The sequence below is a fragment of the Seriola dumerili genome, unplaced genomic scaffold (genome assembly GCF_002260705.1).
Source record: "Seriola dumerili isolate Sdu_G_001 unplaced genomic scaffold, Sdu_1.0 BDQW01000088.1, whole genome shotgun sequence".
NCBI lineage: Eukaryota > Metazoa > Chordata > Actinopteri > Carangiformes > Carangidae > Seriola > Seriola dumerili.
This window is the reverse complement of record NW_019174343.1, coordinates 12,107,626-12,130,138: the sequence shown is the minus strand read 5'-3', so window position 1 is coordinate 12,130,138 and position 22,513 is coordinate 12,107,626. Positions and strand designations below refer to the sequence as shown.

The 22,513-nt window shown below is 40.3% G+C and overlaps 3 protein-coding genes across 4 annotated transcripts in view; all 3 read left to right on the top strand.

Annotated features, from left to right (window-relative positions):
• Positions 1 to 11,811, top strand: part of LOC111221852 (arf-GAP with coiled-coil, ANK repeat and PH domain-containing protein 3-like) — a 59,501-nt gene extending 47,690 nt beyond the window's left edge. The window contains exons 13-26 of one of the 2 annotated variants that reach the window (XM_022745436.1): positions 80 to 180; positions 419 to 530; positions 651 to 883; positions 1,468 to 1,537; positions 1,708 to 1,802; positions 2,018 to 2,238; positions 3,606 to 3,698; positions 3,948 to 4,040; positions 4,520 to 4,743; positions 5,111 to 5,220; positions 5,736 to 5,846; positions 6,436 to 6,497; positions 9,956 to 10,005; positions 11,003 to 11,811. In XM_022745436.1, the coding sequence (XP_022601157.1) occupies positions 80 to 180; positions 419 to 530; positions 651 to 883; positions 1,468 to 1,537; positions 1,708 to 1,802; positions 2,018 to 2,238; positions 3,606 to 3,698; positions 3,948 to 4,040; positions 4,520 to 4,743; positions 5,111 to 5,220; positions 5,736 to 5,846; positions 6,436 to 6,497; positions 9,956 to 10,005; positions 11,003 to 11,071 (1,644 nt within the window). In that variant the 3' untranslated portion in view covers positions 11,072 to 11,811. Of the gene's footprint in view, positions 1 to 79; positions 181 to 418; positions 531 to 650; positions 884 to 1,467; positions 1,538 to 1,707; positions 1,803 to 2,017; positions 2,239 to 3,605; positions 3,699 to 3,947; positions 4,041 to 4,519; positions 4,744 to 5,110; positions 5,221 to 5,735; positions 5,847 to 6,435; positions 6,629 to 9,955; positions 10,006 to 11,002 lie in introns of those variants that run through there. The other variant, XM_022745437.1, reaches the window with a different exon arrangement.
• Positions 11,812 to 12,235: 424 nt separating this feature from the next.
• ube2j2 (ubiquitin conjugating enzyme E2 J2) lies at positions 12,236 to 18,015 on the top strand. The gene is made up of 7 exons (XM_022745561.1): positions 12,236 to 12,368; positions 14,090 to 14,220; positions 16,650 to 16,690; positions 16,877 to 16,979; positions 17,116 to 17,254; positions 17,348 to 17,428; positions 17,526 to 18,015. Exons 2-7 carry the CDS (start codon positions 14,090 to 14,092, stop codon positions 17,814 to 17,816), a joined length of 786 nt encoding a protein of 261 aa, XP_022601282.1. The 5' UTR covers positions 12,236 to 12,368; the 3' UTR covers positions 17,817 to 18,015.
• Positions 18,016 to 20,109: 2,094 nt separating this feature from the next.
• LOC111221907 (RING finger protein 208-like) lies at positions 20,110 to 21,665 on the top strand. Its single transcript, XM_022745501.1, has 3 exons — positions 20,110 to 20,156; positions 20,324 to 20,720; positions 20,835 to 21,665. Exons 2-3 carry the CDS (start codon positions 20,398 to 20,400, stop codon positions 20,923 to 20,925), a joined length of 414 nt encoding a protein of 137 aa, XP_022601222.1. The 5' UTR covers positions 20,110 to 20,156; positions 20,324 to 20,397; the 3' UTR covers positions 20,926 to 21,665.
• Positions 21,666 to 22,513: the final 848 nt, after the last annotated feature.

The window sequence follows — 22,513 nt, the reverse complement described above, 5'->3', positions numbered from 1 at the left end:
TTTGAGGGGTGAACTTGTTTTGTGTAACTTGCAGTAAATATGGTGACGTTGTTATGACACTCCTCTCTGCCAATGACAGGACTCTTTGACAGTGGTGGTGGAGGACCTGAGGCTCTGCTCAGTCAAACCGTGTGAAGACAATGAGAGGAGGTTCTGCTTTGAGGTCGTTTCACCCACCAAGTAAGTGTGTGTGTGCGTGTGTGTGTGCGTGTGTGTGTGCGTGCGTGTGTGCGTGTGTGTGTGTGCGTGTGTGTGTGTGTGTATCCAAAAGATTCCTTTTTTTTTTTCTTCAGATTTTCATTTCACTTCACTCTCATTACTGGCTATAGCAATCTGAATGAACTAAACAGCTGAATAACGTAGTTTTATAACATCAGACAGTTCTGATAATTTCTAAGCGGCCTCTGTAAACCTGTAGGAGCTGCATGCTGCAGGCTGAGTCTGAGAAGCTGCGACAGGCTTGGATCCAGGCCGTCCAGGCAAGCATCGCCTCTGCTTACAAAGACATCGCCGACAATTATTACATTGAGGTATGAACATGTACACGTATACACTTTCAGGCGAAGTCACATGACACTGTAACACACGTCCCATTTCTTTTCATTACAACCTGGTCCTTGTCTGTCACTAACCTGTCCCTGTCTCTGCAGCACTTGGACCGGACAGCCTCGCCCTCCACCAGCAGCATCGACTCTGCCAGCGAGCCCAGAGAGAGGGGGGAGAGGGCTGATAGAGGAGTGAGGGGAGGGGGAGAGAGCCTCCTCCAGAGGGTACAGAGCCTGCCGGGCAATGAGCTGTGCTGTGACTGTGGCCAAACAGCTCCATGCTGGGCCTCCATCAACCTGGGAGTGCTGCTCTGCATCGAGTGCTCAGGGATCCACAGGTAACTGCACTAACACTAAGAAAGGGTGTAAGAACAACAGCAGGTCAGCTGATGTACAATATATTAGAATATTTTTCAACTTATGAACTGGTTTCGTCAATGTGAAATAACAATTTACAGCCAGGTGCCCCAGGAAATCATCAGGCTCAAAGCATCCTTTTAGGTACGATTATTAAAACAACAACAAAAGCATTTCCAGGGTTTAGAGCTAATCTTACCTTTACATAGGGGAAATCCGACCATTATCATATATCAGACCAATGTAATGAAAATATGGATGTGTGAAACCCATATTTTATTGCCCTAAAAAAGGAGTCTAACCTGCAGGAGTCCAAACTGGATTTAAAGTCAACAGCGTGAGTGTTTCAGTTATAAGAAAGTGCCGTTTGTAACTAAGCTCTAGAGATCTTCAGAGTCTCTAGAGTGTAGAGAAACAGAAAAGTCTGACGCTCTGATGTCTGTCACTTCAGGTAGCTGTAATAAAAGAGGCAAGAGTAAAAATATGCTGAAATCTTGTTGTAAGATGTAAACTTCTCAAGCTTCACTTGATTTATGTTATCTCTTTTTCTTCTTGTTTCTTTCAGGAGTTTAGGCGTCCATTGCTCTAAAGTACGTTCACTGACGTTAGACTCATGGGAGCCAGAGTTACTCAAGGTGCGTCTCTCCAACACATTTGCCTACAGCTTTTTCTTTCTGTGCTGAGCTTTTTTTCCCTCATTTGAGTTGCATTTATGATTCCTTTAGTGCATTGCTCCAATTTGAACTACTCTTTTCCCCTTTCTGTCTCTCCTCTTTGTGCTCTTTCCTTCTCCTGTCTCATCTAGCTGATGTGTGAATTGGGAAACACTGTGATTAACCACATTTATGAAGGAGGCTGTGAGGAACTAGGAGCAAAAAAACCTGGACCCTCCAGTTCAAGGTCAGTCTTTTACTCCAAGATGAACCTTTACATCCCACAGTTAGATTAGATACCTATGGCCATAGGATTAAGTCAGTCTCTGAAGTCAGTCTTCGCTGACTTGTCTGTATGATGTCAGTGATATCTGGCTCTCAGTGTTCACCATCTTATCTTATCTGTATATATCATGTCTCCAATGATGTAAAGTTCTCTGTTTGTGATCATCTCCCCCCAAGGCAGGAGAAGGAAGCCTGGATCAAGTCCAAATACGTGGAGAAACGCTTCCTGAAGAAAATGAGCGGGAGCGAGGCATTGGTGGAGGGTGAAAGGAAGTCCCGCCCCTGGACAGTGAAGAAGTGCCAGCGACACAACAGCTCTGTTCGAGCCCCCAACAAGGCCCGTAGGAAATACCACCGCTACGAGCCAGGCAGCGCCTCACATGCAAACCTGTCAGCAGGTCAGTGCAGGGAATTGACTTTGCTTTGAAATATGATCAGTTTCATGCCCTCTGTAGAGTTAAACCTTATGCCCACACTCATGAAATCAAGAGCTGCAGGATGGCCATACAGTATATATCAAATCAGATTTATTGTCATTTAACATACATCTCTGTACAAGGCAGAATGAGAAAACATTTCTCTGGGACCAAGGTGCAATGAAACATAAATTAAGGCACTTTATATGCATACTAACATTTCCCTGAGTCACGCATCCCTGAGATGTGGGAAGTTCAATGGTAAAAAAAAAAAAAATTAAATGTCAAAGAAATATGCATAACTAGATATAAACAAAACAGTTAAAAGAATAACAGAATAAATATGGAATAATGAGTATCCTAGATGTATTAAAAACAATGTCAAATGAATTAAAGTGTCCAGTACAGGTATCCAGATCAAGTATGTGAGTTAAGAGTCTTCATATGAAGTGAAGTTACAACCAGTCACAGTGGGATGGATCAGCTGTGAAGCAGCCTGGTAGCCTGTGGGAGGAGGCTGTTTAAGTCTTCTGCTTCGAGCTCTAATGCCACAAAACCTCCTGCCTGATGCCACAGGATCGAAAAATTTGTGAAGTGGGTGTGAGGGGTCCCCGACAATGTTCAGTGCCTTGTGAAGGCATCGGCTCTAGTGAAGCTCCTGAACAGAGAGAGGCTCCAGCGACGACTGCTCTGACTTTGCAGAGCTTTAGTGTCGCTGTTATTGCAGCTGGAGTACTGAGTGGTGATGCAATATGCCAGCACACCCTCAACTGTGTCTTTGTAAAAAGTTGTGAGAATGTTAGGGGGGAGTGTTGCTGGCTTCAGTGCAGTCTCTGTTGGGCCCCATTTGACAGTCCTGGTGGCGTTCATGGACCAGGTGAATCTGTCCGAGATCTGCACTTTCCTCTCTCCACTGTGGAGCCACTGATGCTGAGGGGTGCGTGCTTAAACTGTGACCTTCTGAAGCCGACGATCATCTCCTTAGTTTTGTTGATTATTGTCCATACACAGCTCACTAGTTGTTTGACCTCCTCCCTGTACAGTGTTTCATTATTATCAAAGCTATGTAGAGCTTTCTAGCGTAGGTGTCCAGGTGAGTGAGTTCTGTGTGCAGTGTGGAGGATATTGAATTGGTTAGCAAATTGGAATGGATCCAGTGACGTGGGGAGGCTTGCAACAATTCATCACTATGAGGTTCAGGGCAACAGGCCCCAATTGGTTTATATGCTACTGGGATTATTGTGGTGGTCTTGAAGCACCTGGGGACAATGTCTTGACTCAGGGAGATGTTAAAGATGTATACATAAACAATCTAGACTGAAATATTGTGATGTTTTGTCCTTCGGCAGCAGCGGCAGCAAAGTTTCGCCGGGATTCCTTGTTCTGTCCAGATGAGCTGGACTCACTGTTTTCGTACTTCGACACCGGCTCGGGTCCTCGCAGTAAGTCCAATGCTCAGTCAGTACAACACACATCTACAACTTGCAAGATTATTGTAGATTTTCAGTAAGATCTAGGTAAGAGCTCCTTACTGTAACAAAATAACTCACAAATTCAGGTTCTTATTGCAGTTTCTGGCATATTTTCTATTAATTGTCCAGTCCTACTGGTAATGATGTGTGTATGAGCAGTACAGTAAGTGCTGTGTAATGATTAACGTGTCCGTGGCTTGGCGATGCTTGGCCCCGCAGGTCTTAGTAGTGACAGCGGCCTGGGAGGAAGCACCGACGGCAGCACTGACATCCTGGTTTTTGGCTCAGTGGTGGACAGTGTCACAGAAGAAGGTAAGTGTGTTTGTGTGTTTTACACAAGGATAATATCATGTTGTTTAGAATATAAAGGAGAATGCTGCTGTCAATAAGAGTTACACATGTGAAAGTAAACTACCGTGAATCATTATTTTTGTCATCTATCCACTCACTCTCTTGCTACCAAGTGCCTTTGATCACTTTGCCTATATGCCTGTTAGGATTCATGTAGCTGAAGAATACGAAGACGTCATGTTAAGTGTAACCAGATGTTCTGCATTTTTATATTAAGAAGGCCTCTATCCTGGAATTCCTGTGCATTTATTTAGTGTTAGTTGTTGTGCAGGCAGTGTGTATGGACAGAAATCATGGAAAGACAAACTGCATAAAGAACACTGGTATTATCCTTCTACTGAAACCATGCTACATTCTTTCAGAAAGTTTTAAAAGTCTAAAATATTCCATTCATCATTTTTCCATCATTGCCATCGTCCTGTTTCCTTACCTACTCTCAGAGGAGGAGTCGGAGGAGTCTTCCAGTGGAGAGGTGGAGATCGAACAGGAAATGTCCTCAGACCCTGAGGATCCGAGGGAGCTGCATCCTGGGGCGCTCCTCCACCGATCCTCGCGTCTACACAACCTGCCGCTCATGGCCGAGGCATTGGCACATGGTGCGGATGTACACGCTGCAAGCGAGGAGGAAGAAGGGAAAACACCACTCATACAGGCTGTGATGGGGGTGAGACAGTGTATTTGTTCAGCCTGCCAAAGTATTTGAGATTAGATAAAGTGGGAGGAGTGTAGATATACTAAAACCTGATTTAATCTGATTTTATTATTTAATCGTCATTACTGTTTTTATGATATCAAATCATTATGGAGACTGTCTGGGTTGAAAATGAAAAACTAATTATCTGATGAAGGTTCTTAAACCATGTTTATGTTATCATAATCACAGCCATAAACAATTAAAAAACAGGTAAAAATCTCCTCCCTGAACATGTTGTCTGCAGCTAGGAGGCAATAAAAAATGGTTAGGGTTAGGTACAGTTCTCAAAGCAAAGTAAACTAAAATAAGCAACTCTCTCTGTCTGTCTCTCTGCCAGGGCTCTCTGATAGCTTGTGAGTTCTTGCTACAGAACGGAGCCGATGTGAACCAGAGGGACATGAGAGGCAGAGGCCCGCTGCACCACGCCACCTACCTGGGGCACACTGGGTAAGAAAAGCCAACAAAGCGGAAGGAACCGGTTAAGAGCTGTTTGCCTCTGACCTCCTTGTGACTCCCAGTTTATGTCCCTGCTTGCATGTAACGAAAATAAAAAGTGGGTATTGTAGGTGTGATATGAAGTGAGTTCAATGAAATTACTCAGACATGACGAGGACTACTTCACTTACCAAGCATTTCTTTAGGACTGTAGTATTAATAACCATTTTCCACTGAAACTACCAAAAGCCATATTTTCTGAGGCAAACATCCTTGATCACCTCTCACTGAATGGCCTACACTCATAGAGTTTCATCTCACTGTGTCAAATCATAATTCACTGCATGGAAAAATCAATGAATGGCAGATCCATCAGTTTAACATTTTAAAAATATTTTACTGATTCACCTGCTATTTATTTCCATGTGCATTTATTCTCCAATTATACTATATCTTTCCTATTTTTGGTGTTAACAACAGATGTATTAATCTATTTCTTTTCTGTCTCTACATCGTGTCTTGTACAGCCAGGTGTGTCTGTTCCTGAAGAGAGGAGCTTCACAGACGGAGGTTGACGAGCAGGGACATGATCCCCTAAGCATCGCTGTCCAGGCTGCCAATGCAGACATCGTCACCCTGTAATTCACCCTAATTATTCTTGGGCAAGAGAAAATTATTGTTGTAACATGAATACCGCATTCCAACTGAATTCGAAAGCAGTTGTTAGGGGAATTAGTCATCATTTTCCATACAACTCGGAAAGTGTAATCCTTTCCTTTAACAAATAACAGCCTGACACAACCTGTCAGCCTAATTTATGATTATCTCTCATGAAATAGTTAAAAGTTCCAGAAAAAAAGCTTACCATGAGTCAAGATCATTTGTCTTGATGACTGTTTCCAAAGGCAAAAATGAACTTTCGCCCTAAGCTAAATGTTGTGACAAGATGTAATTATTTTTCTGTTAATATGAAAGCTGGTGTTGATGATGACATTTACTCTCTTTTTCCCTCCCTCCCTCCTCTCATCCTCTCTCCCTCACTGCACATCACCATCTCACCACCTCTCTAATGGTCTCCCCCCACTTATAAATCTCAATCCCTTTACTTCCACACTTTCACACTCCCCTCATTTTATTATCCCCATTTTTCATTTCTGCCTCTATGTTTATCCTCCCCTTCTCCTCTATCCTTTTTCTCCCTCTCCCGCTCTTGCTTCTCTTCGACAGATTGCGTTTAGCGCGGATGAACGAGGAGATGCGAGAGGCTGAGGCTCCGCTGGGTCAACCAGGTCAATACCCCAGCAGCAGCCCCACTGAGCAGCAGTATAGGAAGTGCATCCAGGAATTCATCTGCCTCACCATAGACGAATGCTAGTCATTTCTGTATACAGGAGCATAGCTCATGCTCTATATATATATGTGTGTGTGTGTGTGTGTGTGTGTATATATATATATATATATATACACACACACACACATATATACTGTATATATTCCTCCTGACTGGGAACAGAAAATAATCATGTAGACGAAGTTGCCCCTAGACACTGATCTCAAGTCTGTCACTTACATAGATCTAGGCTTACGGGCAACTTCCTGGGAGCGTCTGAGAAGAGAGGAGAGTACCACTTGCTCATTACAGGGGTGTGTTGTGTCATAGGGAGACCCCTGATGGACCTTTTTAACTCTACTGACGATACAGTCACCACCTCCATTTCTCTGCATCACCGCTATGTTTCTGCTTGCCATTACTCGGCACTGCTATACTAGCTACATCACACACACACAGTAAAATGACTTTTTGGTGTTTTGCTAACAGGGTTATCCTCTAATTTATCATAACGTGGTTTAACCTTTTGTGTCAGGGTGTGGGTTTACTGTTGCCTAACAGCTCTTACCTCTGAAGAATTTTTTGCTGCATTAACCCCCTACACTTTATATCTATCCAAACCATCTGTGTGACATCTAACTTACCCATCTCTTCTTAATCGGAAATGTAAATATACATATTTAGAGGTTATATGGGTATTCTTTTAACTATGTGCTGTGGCATGAGGTGAAGAAAATGGTATTTGTTCCATTACTTAAAGAAAAAAAGAGTAACTGAGAAGCTACAGTAGAGGTGGGCAGGGTAGTTTACTGTGTATAAAGAGGGGTCAGGAAGGGAAATTTAATGTAAAACTGTGACAAAAATACTGAAGGGCTCGTGGGGAAGAGACCCTCGCTTGCTTTCTAAGATACTTTGTGACATGATGAGTGAGTGAGTGAGTGAACAGGAGAATAAATGAGTGCATGTGTCAAAGAATACTGAGAGACAGAGTTAAATAATATGATATTATGTTACATTATGTAAAGGAAAAAAAAAGAAACTGTGCACTTTTCCCATCTACAGTATTATAATTTTTATTTTCATTCAGTTAGTGTGACTTTTTTATATTGTTCTTGTCTGCTCAAGCTGTTGTATATCTATCTATTGTCTATTTTATTTTTGGTTTGTTTTTTTTTTTTAATTTATGTCTATCTCCCCAGAGGACCAGTGCAATGCATACTTGGGTGCAGTTTTCGTCTGCATTTCTGTTAATGATTGTCATTTTAGTCTGAAAGCATTACTTGGAATTTATGACAGGAAGTCTTTACATTGCATCATGTAACAGCACTCATGAAGGACGATTTGCTTTCATTTTTGCTTTAGAATGGCCTTAGATTGCTATGAGTACAATTATTTGGCATCCAAACAAACCACTGAAAGAGATTTTACTGGCTTTACTATGGAAATTGTAGTTACAGTTTATCTTTTAATTAATAGCAGTCATTTGTCAGTTACTAGTGAGGATGAGAAGTTGCTAAGTTGTGAAGGTGATTTGCAGACAAACAGAGCAGTTTTGCAGTGAGGGAGTGAATAAAACTGGAGTTACATCTCACCATTGAACAAGTCGTCTGTTTACTGCCGTTTACAGAACAAAGGCGACTTCTGAGTATATAACCACACCTCAGTTTTGTTGTAAATACTTATCCCTATGACAGTATCTGTGGTGAGAACATGGAGCACATTTCTTTAGAGCAGTTTATTGTACACGCTTGTGGGGTCAAAGGACATATATTTCTGGCTTCCCTCACTGGTCATCGCTAACAGTATTCTCTGCATGCTTTGCCAGAATTATTTTTGGGAAGTTCAACATCGTTAGCATTATGAGCATGATGAAATAATTTTCTATGGTTTGATCATGTTGTGCAGTGCAGTCCTGTGGAGTAAGCATGTACCACCATGACCCCTCTGGTGTCAGAAGTTTCTTCCTTTTTGCACCTCTGTGCCAATCTTCCATCCACGGACCAAATCTGTGGTGACTTCGTCATTCCTGTCTTTTTTTTGTTTGTTTGTGTCCACCAGAACTTACAAACAGCAATTCTGATTAAATTTTTTAATGTTGTGGTTTTATTTTCCTCTGCCAAAGACTTTTTAAAGGGAAAGTGTCTGACATTGATGTATGATATCACGTTTTTTGTTTTGTTTTGTTTTGTTTTTTTTTTACTGAAACTGTTCAGAGTAGATACAGCATAGTCTTACCATGCTTTGTGAAGTGACAGAGTGGTAGAAACACTGTTGGTGTACTCACGTGTTCAAAAGAGGTTACAGAAATATGACTGACCAGAGAGATTTTGATATGGCAGGTGATATTCTGCAATAGTTTGATGTACTGCAAGTAGAATAAGTCTAGAGGGTGATGTGAAGCTACTGTGACCAAACTGTTAAGGGCCCACGCCCCGGTGGAAGTATTAAATGTTGTGTCCATTGTGTGTATTGACATAGGACTGGTTAAAGGTGCTGTTCAAAGCAAACATGCTGTAAATAGTACACTTGTGTATTTTGACTCGAAGCCAACTGCCTGCCTCTCAGCATTCAATCACGGATCCTGTCTGATCTGTTTTATGTTTGTCTTTTTATTCTCTTCCACAAAAAACTTGTCAGGCAGAACTTTAACACAGTTGCTGCTCTACTTCTTCTGTTCACTGACATTTGGATATCTTTGGAATACTTTCTTCCTTGTCTTTAGAAGCACTGAGGGGACAAAAAAAAACAAAAAAACAAAATGCATACAATAAAACTGAGAAACTCTTGATGAACTAACCCTGCTTCCTGCTTGTTGCTCTCATTTCTGTTTCCTGTCTCATCTCTTATGTGTGACGTTCTCTCAACATTGCAGCAATATATTTCATATAGTTTATAGAAAATTCTAAATGATCAATTAATAAAATAGTGATAGATTTCATTTCTAGGTATCTGTCTATTTTGAAATATTGCCAGATGTTGGGAGAATAGTATTTTTCACAATCTGGTCTGGTGTGTCTTTTGGTCTATAACAAACTTTTGGGTAGCACTTGGCTTATTCAAAGCAATAAACCAGATATCTTACTGCCAACAAATATACTGTAACTAAGGTGTGCACATGGACACGTCCACACTGCCAGCACACAAGTTTAAGATCATTTTAGTGTTTAGGATCTTATGGGTATTAAAAAGTGCTTCCATTTCTAGCCTGCAGCAGCAACACTGTGCCTTGAATAATTCAGTGTCTCCAGTGTGTAAAACATTTGTGTGGTTTCACAAGCATTGTTACACCATCACTGAAAAAATTTGTTCTCACATGCCAGAAATGCCTAATTCGTCACCTTACACTAAATGTAAACAACACGTGTCCATTTGAGGAAATAAACACTGACTGACATATCATTGCTTCTGTTACCACAGGGGTTGCCATGGGCAGCCGGAGAGTTAAACCCAAGGATGTTCGGGATAGAGTGAGTGAAGCCTCCTGGGCCGCCTTACTAGAGGGACTAGTGTGATACTGGGATTCTCTCTGCTTTGGTGGTTGCGGGTGATCTGTAGGGTGTCCTGATCTGTTTCCCTTTCTGTCATAGACACACTCCCTCTCTCTGGGAAAATATTTGAAGCCGTTTTGATATTGTGAATCTTATTTGTCTCTTGGGGAGAAATGATGCATTTGGAAGGACACAGAAATATTCTGTTGAGGAGTATTGTGTCTTAATAAGATGTCCCAAGACTCAGCTATAATGTGCTATCCACATACATTTGGAAATTTGCAGTTTATACCTCAAAAGAATTTTCAAACATCCAATGTATGGTGGGAACTAGGTCACAGAGAATGGGTAAGTATATTACAGTTAAATGTGAATTAGACCAGTAAGCACATGAATCCACATATCACTTGGTAGTGACCTGAATATGAGAAGGCAAAGGATTCCAGGATGATGTGGGAGGGAAATGGACAGGATGCTTACCACTCTATCCCTTTAAGTTACTAATTTTCTGTTCTGCAAATGAACCGAAACTCCCATCTCTGTATTCTTTGAAAAAAAAAAATGCATAAAATACAGCTTAAGCATCTGGCAGCGACAAAGGATTTGCTTGTATAAACAACAGATGCTTTATAGAAGAATGAATCACTTTTATTTTCCTGAAGGAATAGGCATCTATGTACCACCAAACTAAACCAAGGAGCTTCACTCTATCTTGAGGCAATGCTTTTGGGGGGCTTTGCTCTTTCATGGGTGCATAAAGCAGAGGTTTATCTGCTCTGTCTTTCTCCCTGAATAGTTGAATGTGCGTTGCTGGAGATTACATTATTTGCTGGCTTATTTCCTGTATTTTATGGCATTAAAATGGTTTGGTGTGTTTATCACTTAAAGGAAAGCAAAACCCAGCACACTGGTTACCGCAGTCTCCACAGTGCCTACGACAACCCCACCCCCTTGACTTAAGTGTCCCCTGTTGCAGGTCACGTCTCCTATATTGATGTCTTTCGCGAGTTTTCTCTCCTCGCGTCTCTCCAGCCCGAGAAGTTGAGGAGAAGGAGTGTACACTTCAGCCGCTGCCAGGAGCCATAGTGGCCACCGCTGACCACCACTTCAACTGACCACTCTTCAGTGACCTTGGAATCATAAGGGAGGCATTTAATGCCATTAAAAGAGACATTTTACTCTAGGGAGTGAGTGCTGCAAGTGTAAGCAAATGGTCAAAACCTAGCAAGTACTATTTCATAACTGGCTTGTTATTGTCCTCAGCTTATTTTGTAAATAAATTAAGTCAATAAGGCCAAGATTACAGACCTTGGTCTTGTCAAAAATGTTATTTAGTTCAAACAGTTCCTTTGAACAAGTGTTACTTCAGTTGACCTGACACCAGGTTGTCCTAGCATGTCAGAAGATCTTTGGACACATCAGCTGTTTTTCAAGGGGCACTCCAACACTTAAGTATTGCACTTCAATAAAGATGAAGGAGACATATTTAACAAGTCTTCAACACTACTCATACTCTTAAGTATGAGTCAAGCACCAAACTCTATTTTTAATTTGCCGCTATGTAGCCTAACACAATAGTGTATTTTGCCAGATCCTCCCTGAGTGGTAAATGCCCATGTCTTTTAAACTCCACTCCACAAATTTGTAATCTCTGGGCCAAAGCCAAAATAATCTGCACAAATGTTTCCACAGATGCCATTGTGCTCTCTGTGATGAGTAAACTGTGCCTGAGGTTTAAAATCAGTGAAGTGCCCCTTTACTGTTTTGAATAATTTCATTTTGTCAACTGCAAATTTTCAAACTGTGTTTTGCAACTGGTTGCAGAAATAAAATAAATTGCGAGTAAAAGACCCTCTGGAATGTTTTTGTGCATCTCAATTTGTTTTTTTTTAAACTTTGGAAAACAAATATAAGAGCAACAAAGTTTATGCAGTAACATAAAGCACCAGAGAGACGTGTAGGTGAATGAAGAGAAGATGCAGACACAGACGACTTTGTAATGTGCCAATTGTGTCTTGATTACTAGAATACAAATGTATGTATCTGTATTATGATTATTAAGAATTTGCAGGGCTATTAGATATTGTTGGACTTTTTGAGAGATTACAATTAGACGTGATATTCCAGATCAGCTCGTGACAGTAGTGCGCTTGATAAGTCGTTTTTAACCGCTTTAACACAAATGAAGAAGAAAACCGGAAGCGTCACTTCTCCTGCTGCTGGTGAGAGCCAAAGCTACGTCGGTGTCATCGTCTTATCGGTTTGGGGGTTTGACAACAGAAACAACACCCTTATTTCGTGTCCAGCCACGAATACCCATTTTCACTGGGGTCTCTGGAGAGGTATGTCTGTGCTACAAGCCCTCTGGTTGGCAAATACGGAAGACGCGGGGTTCCGCTCTCGTTAATAACAGAGCTGTTTATGCTAGTGGATGCTAACGCCAGGTAGCTAAACATAGCTGTGGCCTAGGCTAGCTAACGTTAGCCGGCGGTGGCTAACACAGCGACCAGTGTACCTGTAAGCTTTATCCGGGTCCAGTTAGCCTGCCTGAGCGGACAGCACCAATAACGCTGTGATTATTGAATTAAAAATATGCTGCTGTGCTGCAGTTTGGAGCTGGTCTGCTCTGTTTGTTTACTGTCGGTGGTCGAGGGACTGTCTGCTGTCTATCTAACTTAACGATCTGTTCAGGTAGAAAGAGATTTAACAGTAGCATAGCTCGTCAAGGAGCGGATTAGCCTCAGCTAAAACACAAGTTGCGTTGAGTAACCTGTCATTTATGAGGAAGTGATGCTGAAATCATTTCAACTCTGTCACAGTTCAGCTCAGCAGCGAGTACATGTCAGCTGTTAGCCGCATGACAGCAGGCCAGATGGCAAATAGTGGAGTTGTCTTGAGTTCAGTAGGTTGAGGTTGAGAGCCAGTTAAAAGTACATTTAAATCCACGTCGTGTGGCCCAAAGATGTAGCAAAGTACAGTCTCAAAACATCAGTACTTTTCGTATTTCACTTTTAATACTTAATACTTGAGCTCCACTAAGTTTTAAATTGAAATACTGTAATATTTTACTTGAGTCGACATGGCAAGTTTATATCAACAAGTCACATAAGACATAAAAAGAAATTAAGACAAAAAAAATTGGATAGATACATTTAAGTGTTACATTGGTAACAGTATATTAACAGAACCAGGAGGTATAATAAATATTCTTAAATCTACATTAATGTTGGGCTTTTCAATAGCTGCATTTATTTGATAACTTTGCAGATTATTATTTGACTGCCACCTGATTCTGCAACGCATTGAAAAAATATTTACCAATAGGTTGAACTGATAAAATGAATCGGTGGCATTTGTGAGAAACACGGATCTGCTGGCTACAGCTTCCTGATGTGAGATTTTGCTGTTTGTCTGTTTTTTCTAAATCTTTGTAAATTGACTTTTTTTTGGACTTTTGATAGTGAGTCAGTCTTTTATTGGCATTTTACAGACTAAACAATCCATTGAGCAATTAAAAAGTAATATATAGATACGTCATTACAACCATGCTTACCTCTTGCATTAAATTAAAAATCTTACTCCTAACAGCAGTAGTCTTCCTTAATGTTTGTTGTTGTTAAGTGCAGTATCAAGGTACTCAGTACACAGTACTGTGGTAAGAGGACCCCTAATTACTATCTTCAGTCTCTACGAAGTCCCCACAAATCCCCGTCACCAATCAGTTGACAGTATCTGTAAAATAGCTGTTCTAAAAAAATCACTTGTCAATCATACTAATATATATATTTATTCTCTGCATTTTGAAGTTTTGCCAAATATCAGGAACAACTGAGGTGAAGCAGTGTACACAGAGCCTGTTTAGACACACACTCACAACAGCATGAACACAACATGAGTTTTCTGAAAGATCAGTTGAAATGTCTGCAGTAAAGGAAGGATACACTTTGGTCTAGTATTGCAATGGAATACAACCTGATAGTGTTACCACACTAACAAATTTCAAGACCAGAGATACCAAGATAAATTGTAGTTTCTCTCTTTTGCATGTCCTCTAAATCCTCAGATGAACAACAACGGGAATAAGAGAGCTCCAACCACAGCCACTCAGCGACTTAAGCAGGATTACCTCAGGATAAAGAAAGACCCTGTGCCTTACATCTGTGCAGAACCTCTCCCCTCCAACATCCTAGAATGGTAAGGTGTTCATCCTGAGAAGGCCTTTGTTTTTAAAACATCAACCAGCTCTGACACAAAAAACATATTAAATTCTAAAAACCCCAACAATTATATAAAAATATAAGTTTCAAGACATCTGTCTCTGAGACAATCAGTGCCAACAGAATTGACCAATTACATAAGAAAATTCAACTGAAACATGTATATTCAGATTTAGTATTGGTAAACCATGCTGATAACTATGTTGAAATTTCCTCCTCAAAAGACAGTAGTTCCCATGAATACTGTTATCAGTTTGTTTTATTGAACAGCCAAATTAACTGGAAAGAGTGGTTTCATGTTTTAATATTAACCAGCTCCCACAGCGTGTGGTTGTAGGAGTTGTAAGTTTTTCAATGAAAATCTGATTTAAAAAAAACATGATGACTTGAAAGATCATCTATAAATAATGAATAATCTAAGCACATTTTTGTACACAATCCATTAAAGTTGTTGTTATGTAACTAGTTATAGATAGGCAGTAAAGATATCATAATAAAAGTTAAACATTTAGTCATTTAGTCAGGGAATATCTGTTGGCATGCATGGAGATTACTTAAGAGAACATGATATAAAATCCTGCAGTACATGTTGACCCATGAAAGCAGTTTAGTGTCACTACCATGATTCATCGGTTAGCCTTCTTCCTGGTTCCTTTTGTGGTTTGAAGTATTCAGTCTCTTTGCTTCTTGCACATTTTGTTTTGTTGCAGATTTCATTTTTATTAAATTCCCATTTTTGCCCATCCATCTACACTCAGTAAGTACATGTTTTTGGGTCATTCCACCAACTCACCTAGGACTTTTTTTTTTTTTTTTTTTTTTTTTTTTTTTGACATGAACAAGGAAACGTTCTAAATTCTGCGTGGGCATGGGATAACCCCTTTTGCAAATTTATTAACAATCATAAACTGAAATCTCATATTTAATGGTAATTTTATCCATTTGAAATAAAATGTACGACACAATAAAGTGTACAAAAAGTACTTTCTGAAGCCACTCTACATATTTGTTCATATGCTGGTTATACCTTCATTACACTGATACCTTTATAAGTTATGACTTTGTTAACTAAAATGCCAGTGTTTGCTTTAACCTACCCTCTTTGTTCAAACTATATTTATTTTTACAATCGATGACACACCTGAAAAATGCTGTTGATTTTCCGGGACTGAAAACGGGACATGAAATTTAGATAACGCAAGACCTCAAGCTGCTTATTTGTGCACCTTAATCTATGATTCACCTCACTATTAGTTACATGTAGTGTGTGTTTAATGGTGTTCTGGCATTTTCCATCTTTGACCTATTTGGAATTGCCTTCATTTGTGTACAAATTTGTCTTAAAATATGGTCTGATCTTCATCCAAGTCATAATAATAAACAAACACAATCTATTTTAACAAAGAATAACAAATAACACACAAATCATTGTACTCTTCTTTTCCGCACTGAAAACATTATTCAAACATTCACAGTGTAGACTGGAAAAATTATGTGAACCTCAGAGCAACTGCTAATTGCTTAGAAGAATCATTGGAGCCGGACAATATCTCTTGCATGGAGCATGTTGTCTTGCCATGGATACCACAGAGGAAAAGTTTCACTGCGCCCCTGAAGGTTGCCAAAGAGCAGGTTGACAGTCCACAACACTACTGGAAAAATGTTTTATGGACTGATGAAACTAAGATTTATTTATTTACAGCTAGACATCTTCAAGGGGGAAATTAATTCCCAAGTTTATCCAGCAAGATACCTGGATAATGTCAGGGTGGCTAACCACCTGCTGAAGCTGAAGTTGGGTGATGCAGCAGGACAATGACCCTAAACAGCATTGTTATGGAAACTGTTTGACTACATTTGTGACTTAGTTGAATAATCAAATCACATTTTATGACCAATAAATGCAGAAAACCAGGTCATTCCAAAGGGTTCGCATACTTTTTTTTGACACTGTAGATTGTTTTATTTCATTTTTATTTCATTTTTATTCAACCAATTGAGTCCTGTCGAGGTCATACATCTCATGCAAGGGAGGTCTGTGGACAAAAAAGTTAGTTAAACATGACACGAAAAATAAATAACAATACTAAAGTGGATAAAAAGAGCTAAGAACTGAGACAGTTAACAATCAAGTTAATTACCATAGAATTTATAACTGTTCTGAAATTGGCCAGAGATATGATTCCTAAATTAAATTTTCTTCTGCTGGCTGTTTGATGTTTTGATCCCAGTTGGATCTTCGTGAAGGAAAAATGTTTAAAAATGATAAAATTAGAAACCATGCTGTTGTCATATGCTGTTGCCTGTCTCCAACATGTGATGTGCATCCTCCCTTTGTTTGTTTCAAGGGGCCTGAAGTAGAAAACCCAGACTCAGGCTAACACACGTCTTTCCTGTCTTCTCTAGGCACTATGTAGTCAGAGGTCCTGAGAAAACTCCATATGAAGGTAAAAGCTCCTGACATTGAAGTAGCACCTACTCTTCTGGTAGCTTCTGTTAACGGGCACATTTTGACATGCTTATACTTGCTGATCTATGTGGCTTAGACGTGATATCAGATATGGAAAGAAGTGACTCATTTTCTGGCTAAGTTTGTTATCTGTCATGTGACATCATATTTGTCTCTATTTTAGGAGGATATTATCACGGAAAACTCATATTTCCACGGGAATTTCCCTTTAAACCACCAAGTATCTATATGATAACACCAAATGGGAGATTTAAGTGTAATACAAGGTGAGAATGTAGTTTCTTATTGGTGAAATGCTAAAATTCAGGATTTCAAGACTTTTTGAAAAATGCTTTGGTTGTTATTTTAGAACTTGTTTTCCACTTTTCCCCTTTTTTGTAACTTTGCCTGTTTCCTCCACAGGTTATGTTTGTCCATCACAGATTTCCATCCAGACACATGGAACCCCGCATGGTCCGTCTCCACCATCCTCACGGGTCTGCTCAGCTTCATGGTCGAGAAGGGCCCCACCCTCGGGAGCATCGAGACCTCTGACTACACGGTGAGGTTGCATAAGTGATCATGAATGCTGAGTAATGACATGAACGACCTGTGACGTCTCAGACATTTAATATGCATTTTATTCTTTTTCCAGAAAAGACAACTGTCAGCCCAAAGTCTGGCCTTCAACCTCAAGGACAAAGTGTTCTGCGAGCTGTTTCCTGATGTAGTGGATGTAAGTATGAGGTGATCTCTAACTTGCAATTTGCTTCTCTCCTTTTTTTCTTTTTGGTGGCCTAATATTTCCCCTTCTCTTTCCCTCCCATCACCAGGAGATGAAGCAGAAACAGAAGGCCCAGGAGGAGTTAAGCGCCCGCACTCAGCCCCTCCCCTTACCTGATGTGGTGCCCGACGGTGACCCTCAACATGCCCACTATGGCCTCCCAGCCCTCAATGGAGGTCCCGTCCCGCTCGGGGCTGCCAACCCCGCCCCTGGCCTGCAGCAGGCCAATCGCAACCATGGACTTCTAGGTGGCGCTCTAGCCAACCTGTTTGTGATTGTAGGCTTTGCGGCGTTTGCCTACACAGTCAAGTACGTGCTGAGGAGCATAGCTCAGGAGTGAGAGGAGCCGGCGTTGTACGCCGATGCTCCCCCCTGCAGGCGAGCCAGCTAATGGACTCCACATTCTATAAACACACTAAGTGGGGGAGGGATGTTCAGTCCTGGGTTAAAACCCTCCACGACCACCACCACCACAACCACCACCACCATGGACTTTGGAAGATGGAAACTCAAAGCCGACCCACACAGGAAGGATTGAGGAGGGGAGGGGGGGAGGGGGTTGGGTTCGGTGGCAGTGACGGAGTGGCAGTAGGGCCGGGGGATTGGAGGGGCTTAATAAAACGGTTGTGATCCACTCTGTGCTTCAGAGGTTTATGTCAGCAGTAGGAACAAACTTGGCTCATGGGTTGTGGAAATATAGAACTGAGGACAAGCAAACAGGTCGCAGTTTATCGCACCGTGCTGGAGGGCTGGTCACAACAACAGACATGGGCTTTACTGAGGTGGATTAAAATACACAATCACAAACATTACTGATTAAAGCTTGCTTCTTTAACAGTTAAGTAAATAATTCCTGAAGTAGATCTCCCCCTGCCCATCTCTTCCCCCGCAGTCTTTGCTGGTCCTTCATCAGATCTTACAGACTGGTCAGGGAGCGTCTTAATGCTGTGCAGTGCTGCATGTATTCAAATTTAAGAGAACAGGAGAACAGGTCTTTAATTGAAGTCTTGGTGCTGGAGTTTTACACATTTCCACGAAACAGCAGGCAATGGCTTTCATTAACGTGTAGAGGAGTTATGAACCAGTTTCTCACCTTTTAATATGACGTCACAGGTGAAGTCGTTATTGTGCAATAGGTATGTAGTAGTATATCTGGATCTAAGAGGAAATGTAAGAGGAAGTTGTTTTGTTTTCCTTGGAATGTGTTGCTCTCCAGAAAATAAAATTCACTCAGTCGAACAGAGCATAGACATGGCTGATAAATCTAACCACATAATTGAAAGATCACTTCACCAATTGTAAAAATGATTCAAAGAATTGAATATGTCTGCATTCTTAACACAAATTGAACATCACAGGAAAGACCTCGCAGTCCATGTTGACCTGATTTATGATTTTATTGATTATGATATCAATATGCTCATTAGCAATCAGTGGCAAATTGAAGACAGCATACAACAGTATCAGTATACAGGAATGTGATACAAATTGTCAGTCAACGGGGGTGTTGACAATTATCTCTTAAGTAGATAAAACAGCATAAGAACACAAACTTGGCCTGTCAGACTGTGAAAGAGCTACAGATACAGGGTCAGAGTCTGATGGGAGTCCAGATGTTCTCTCCAGTCAACCCATGAGCCGAGCAGTGAACCCAGTGCACAGGAAGTTAACTAGAGACCAGTACCTTTTTTAAAATTGGCTTAGCTGACCAGTATAGCACCACCCTATATAGGTCCAAATGAGGAGACACATGAAGAGAACCAACATTTTGTTTCTGTATATTATTTTCTTTTTTAAAAAAAAAAAAAAAAAAAACCTTTTTCTTTGTGTTTTTGTTCTCTTTATTTATAGAGATGCCTCGGCTTGTCTGTCATGGAAACGTCTAGTGTTTGCTGGGCAGAGTGTTTCAGACAAACACACAGACAGGCCATGGCCCAGGCTCACATAATTGCTGATAATTTACTGTTGTGCATTGCATTTAGTAAAGATGGTTCTACTGTGTATCTAATGTTTTAACAGAAATATGATCTGAAAGCAGAAGATTCGCCTTTCTATTGCTCTTCTTTTCTTGGCACCATCTTTGGAAAAAAAAAAAAAAGACAAACTGATGATGATGATGATGATGATGATGATAATGATGAGGATGATGATGAGGATGATGGGAGTGCGTTTGTGTGATTATACAGCAAATGCCCAAAATTTCCATGCTTCAGTTAATCTTGTGTGACATTGTATGTTTTCATAGTAAATGCAAATAAATTACCCTGCTTGGCAGGGCGTTTTAGAAAACCCTCCTTTGAACAGCCTCTCTGACAATTCATACTTTCCAATACCCATAAACATTTCACAAGGTCAATGTTTCAATTTCTTCAAAATATAAATGTCATTCACTGGTAAATCACAATGATATTGCCCGCATAGGCTATAACCCTTTGATTAGATAACGAGACTTGGAAGTGAGATGCATGTTTGCACTCAGCTCAGCGGAATTCCACAGAACGCTGTTGTTTATCTCAAGAGGGCGCTTCCTGGGAAAGGTTGGAATCCACACGTGACAAGAACGGTCACGTCTGCAGGTATTGCTTTAAGAGCGCATGAGCCAAGCGCACCGTCACAACAAACTCACTCAATCCAGCAGAAACTACGCCGGTGAGAACAGCAACCTGGGTCTATCCTGCAAGTAAGTATTCCTCTAACATGGCTGGTAGACGGTCTTTATATTATAGTGATGATGGTACTTTTGATTATTTAAGAGCTTTTATTGTATTAGTTACTTCATTTTTTCCTGTGTTGAATATTTTATGCGGTGCCCTCTATTAACATGGCTTGTCATGCTGTGTGCTGCAGGTTTGTCCCTCGGTCTGGTGAAGGAATACACACTCATCTTCCACATCATCCTCTACATCTGCACTGAGGTCACCATGTTCATCAGTGAAGAGCTCGAGTGTGTTGTCTGCTGCTACGAGTACTCCCGCGGTGAGCGGGTCCCACGGGTCCTCCACTGCAACCACACTTTCTGTGCGCCCTGCCTGGAGCAACTGTCCAAGCTGGAGGGAGTTATCCGCACAGTCTCCTGCCCTCTGTGCCGCTGGATTACTTGCACACGGGCCAGCCTCACCCTGCCCGGGTCCCTGTGGGTCAACACGGAGATCTGGGACCAGATTGCAGAAGATCACCCGCGGAGGAAGGATGAATCAGTGGAGCATTTGAATGACACACAGACCCAGCTCACCAAGCCAAAGCTGTAAGTAGAGGTGTTACTTCAGACTTCTTTGTGAGTGGCTGCAATGTAACTTCAGCATTAATGATAATTTATTCAAGCCTAATATCTAAACAAATCTCTCCTCTTTTTTGTTAGCTCTGATTCAACGCCGTCTGGCTTCAAGTTCACACTCAAAAAGATGTTCAGCTGTTTTCTGCTGCAAGGACAAACAATGGAGAGCTGCTGACACTTTAAACAGCCGAAGAAGTTTCACTTACAGCTCCCTTTCTCGTCATGTGTAACTTGACGGACCTGCAGCGAGTCTGCAGTGTAGGACTATAAGTGTGTTTTGCATGAGCAAAGCAGCACGCAACAGAGCAGAGGTCTCAGGAGGCCTGTGAGGAGCCAAGACCGGGACAGCTTCAGGTTTTGTGTGAGGTGTTTAAAGTACTGTGTTTTTGTGATGCACTTGAAAAGAAAAATTTGCACTGCCTCTAAGTCAGCAGGTTCTCTGTGAATTTGTAGTAAAATACTGCTGTGTAGTTTGTTTTACTCTAACTGTGAAATATCAGAGAATCTATTTTTAAACTTAGTTTTTTACAAAGCTGAAGTGTGAAGAACTCGATCTGATGTAAAGAATTTCATTCAGTGGAATAGGGGATACTGTGATTTGTAAAATATTACATAATACATTGTAAATTATTCTCAAATTATTTATATATGTATAGTGTTTTGTTAACTATATTACATTTTTCCCCCACATGCATTTTGGTACAACTGTAAAAAAAAAAAAATCAAGTGTCATTAACATGACAGATTCATATCCTCAAAATGACTATGAATTAACTATGATTTATTTATATAATTTAAATGAAATCATAACTATTGAGTGTTTAATGTCCATGTTGAGTCAGTTAATAAACATCATCTGTGAACAAATTGTTACTATTTGGACCATGAAGAATAATGTCGTAGCAGCCAGATATGGGCGGCATTTTAATAAAAGATGTACACAAGTATTTCTTGATGAGTGTCCAGTGTTTATTTGACATAACCTGAGAGAAAAACGTAGATACAGTTTGTATTAAAATAGATAAATGTGCTGCGTAAAATATGTTACCACCTGGCTCAAGGCTGGCAACAATAAGGGAGGCCAAACACAGATATATCAATCAATCAATCAATCAATCAATCAAGTAATTTATTGAACTGAAATTTACCAAAATACTAACAAAACGTTGTGGTGTGTAAGTAAGAGTGATATCAATCATGTTAGAAGTGTATGTGTTAACGGTGTGATGTGGAAATGTCACTTAAACTTAACAGAAATATTTCAGTTTCATGCAAACGCACGGTCTGAATTATTCCTTAATAGTTTCCTTGACCAACTAAAATACTATATTACTTTAATAATGAAAATTTAAAAATGTAATGTATAAACTGATATCAACAAAATATAACTTATGTGACACATAACATGTATTTTGGACTTTGTGTGTGTGTGTGTGGTCGTGGTCTGCTAATTTTGCATCAGTTACTTCATCTTTAGGCCGGTATGTGTCAACTTTAACAGTTTTGGATTTACAGAAATATGATCCATAAATATGAACCGTTTTACAATTAAGAGAATTTCTCTAATTTAACACATATTTTTTCACATTTCACCTCTTAAATGTTTGAGTTTCTCCATGTGTAATGTTTGATTCCCCGGAATATTTAAGGTCTTTCACATTTAATAAATGCATTAATGTTTTTCTTCCAATATCTTAAATACATGACATTTTTTTACATATGTATTTATTATTGATATGGGTGACTGACACTGCTTTGGTAAT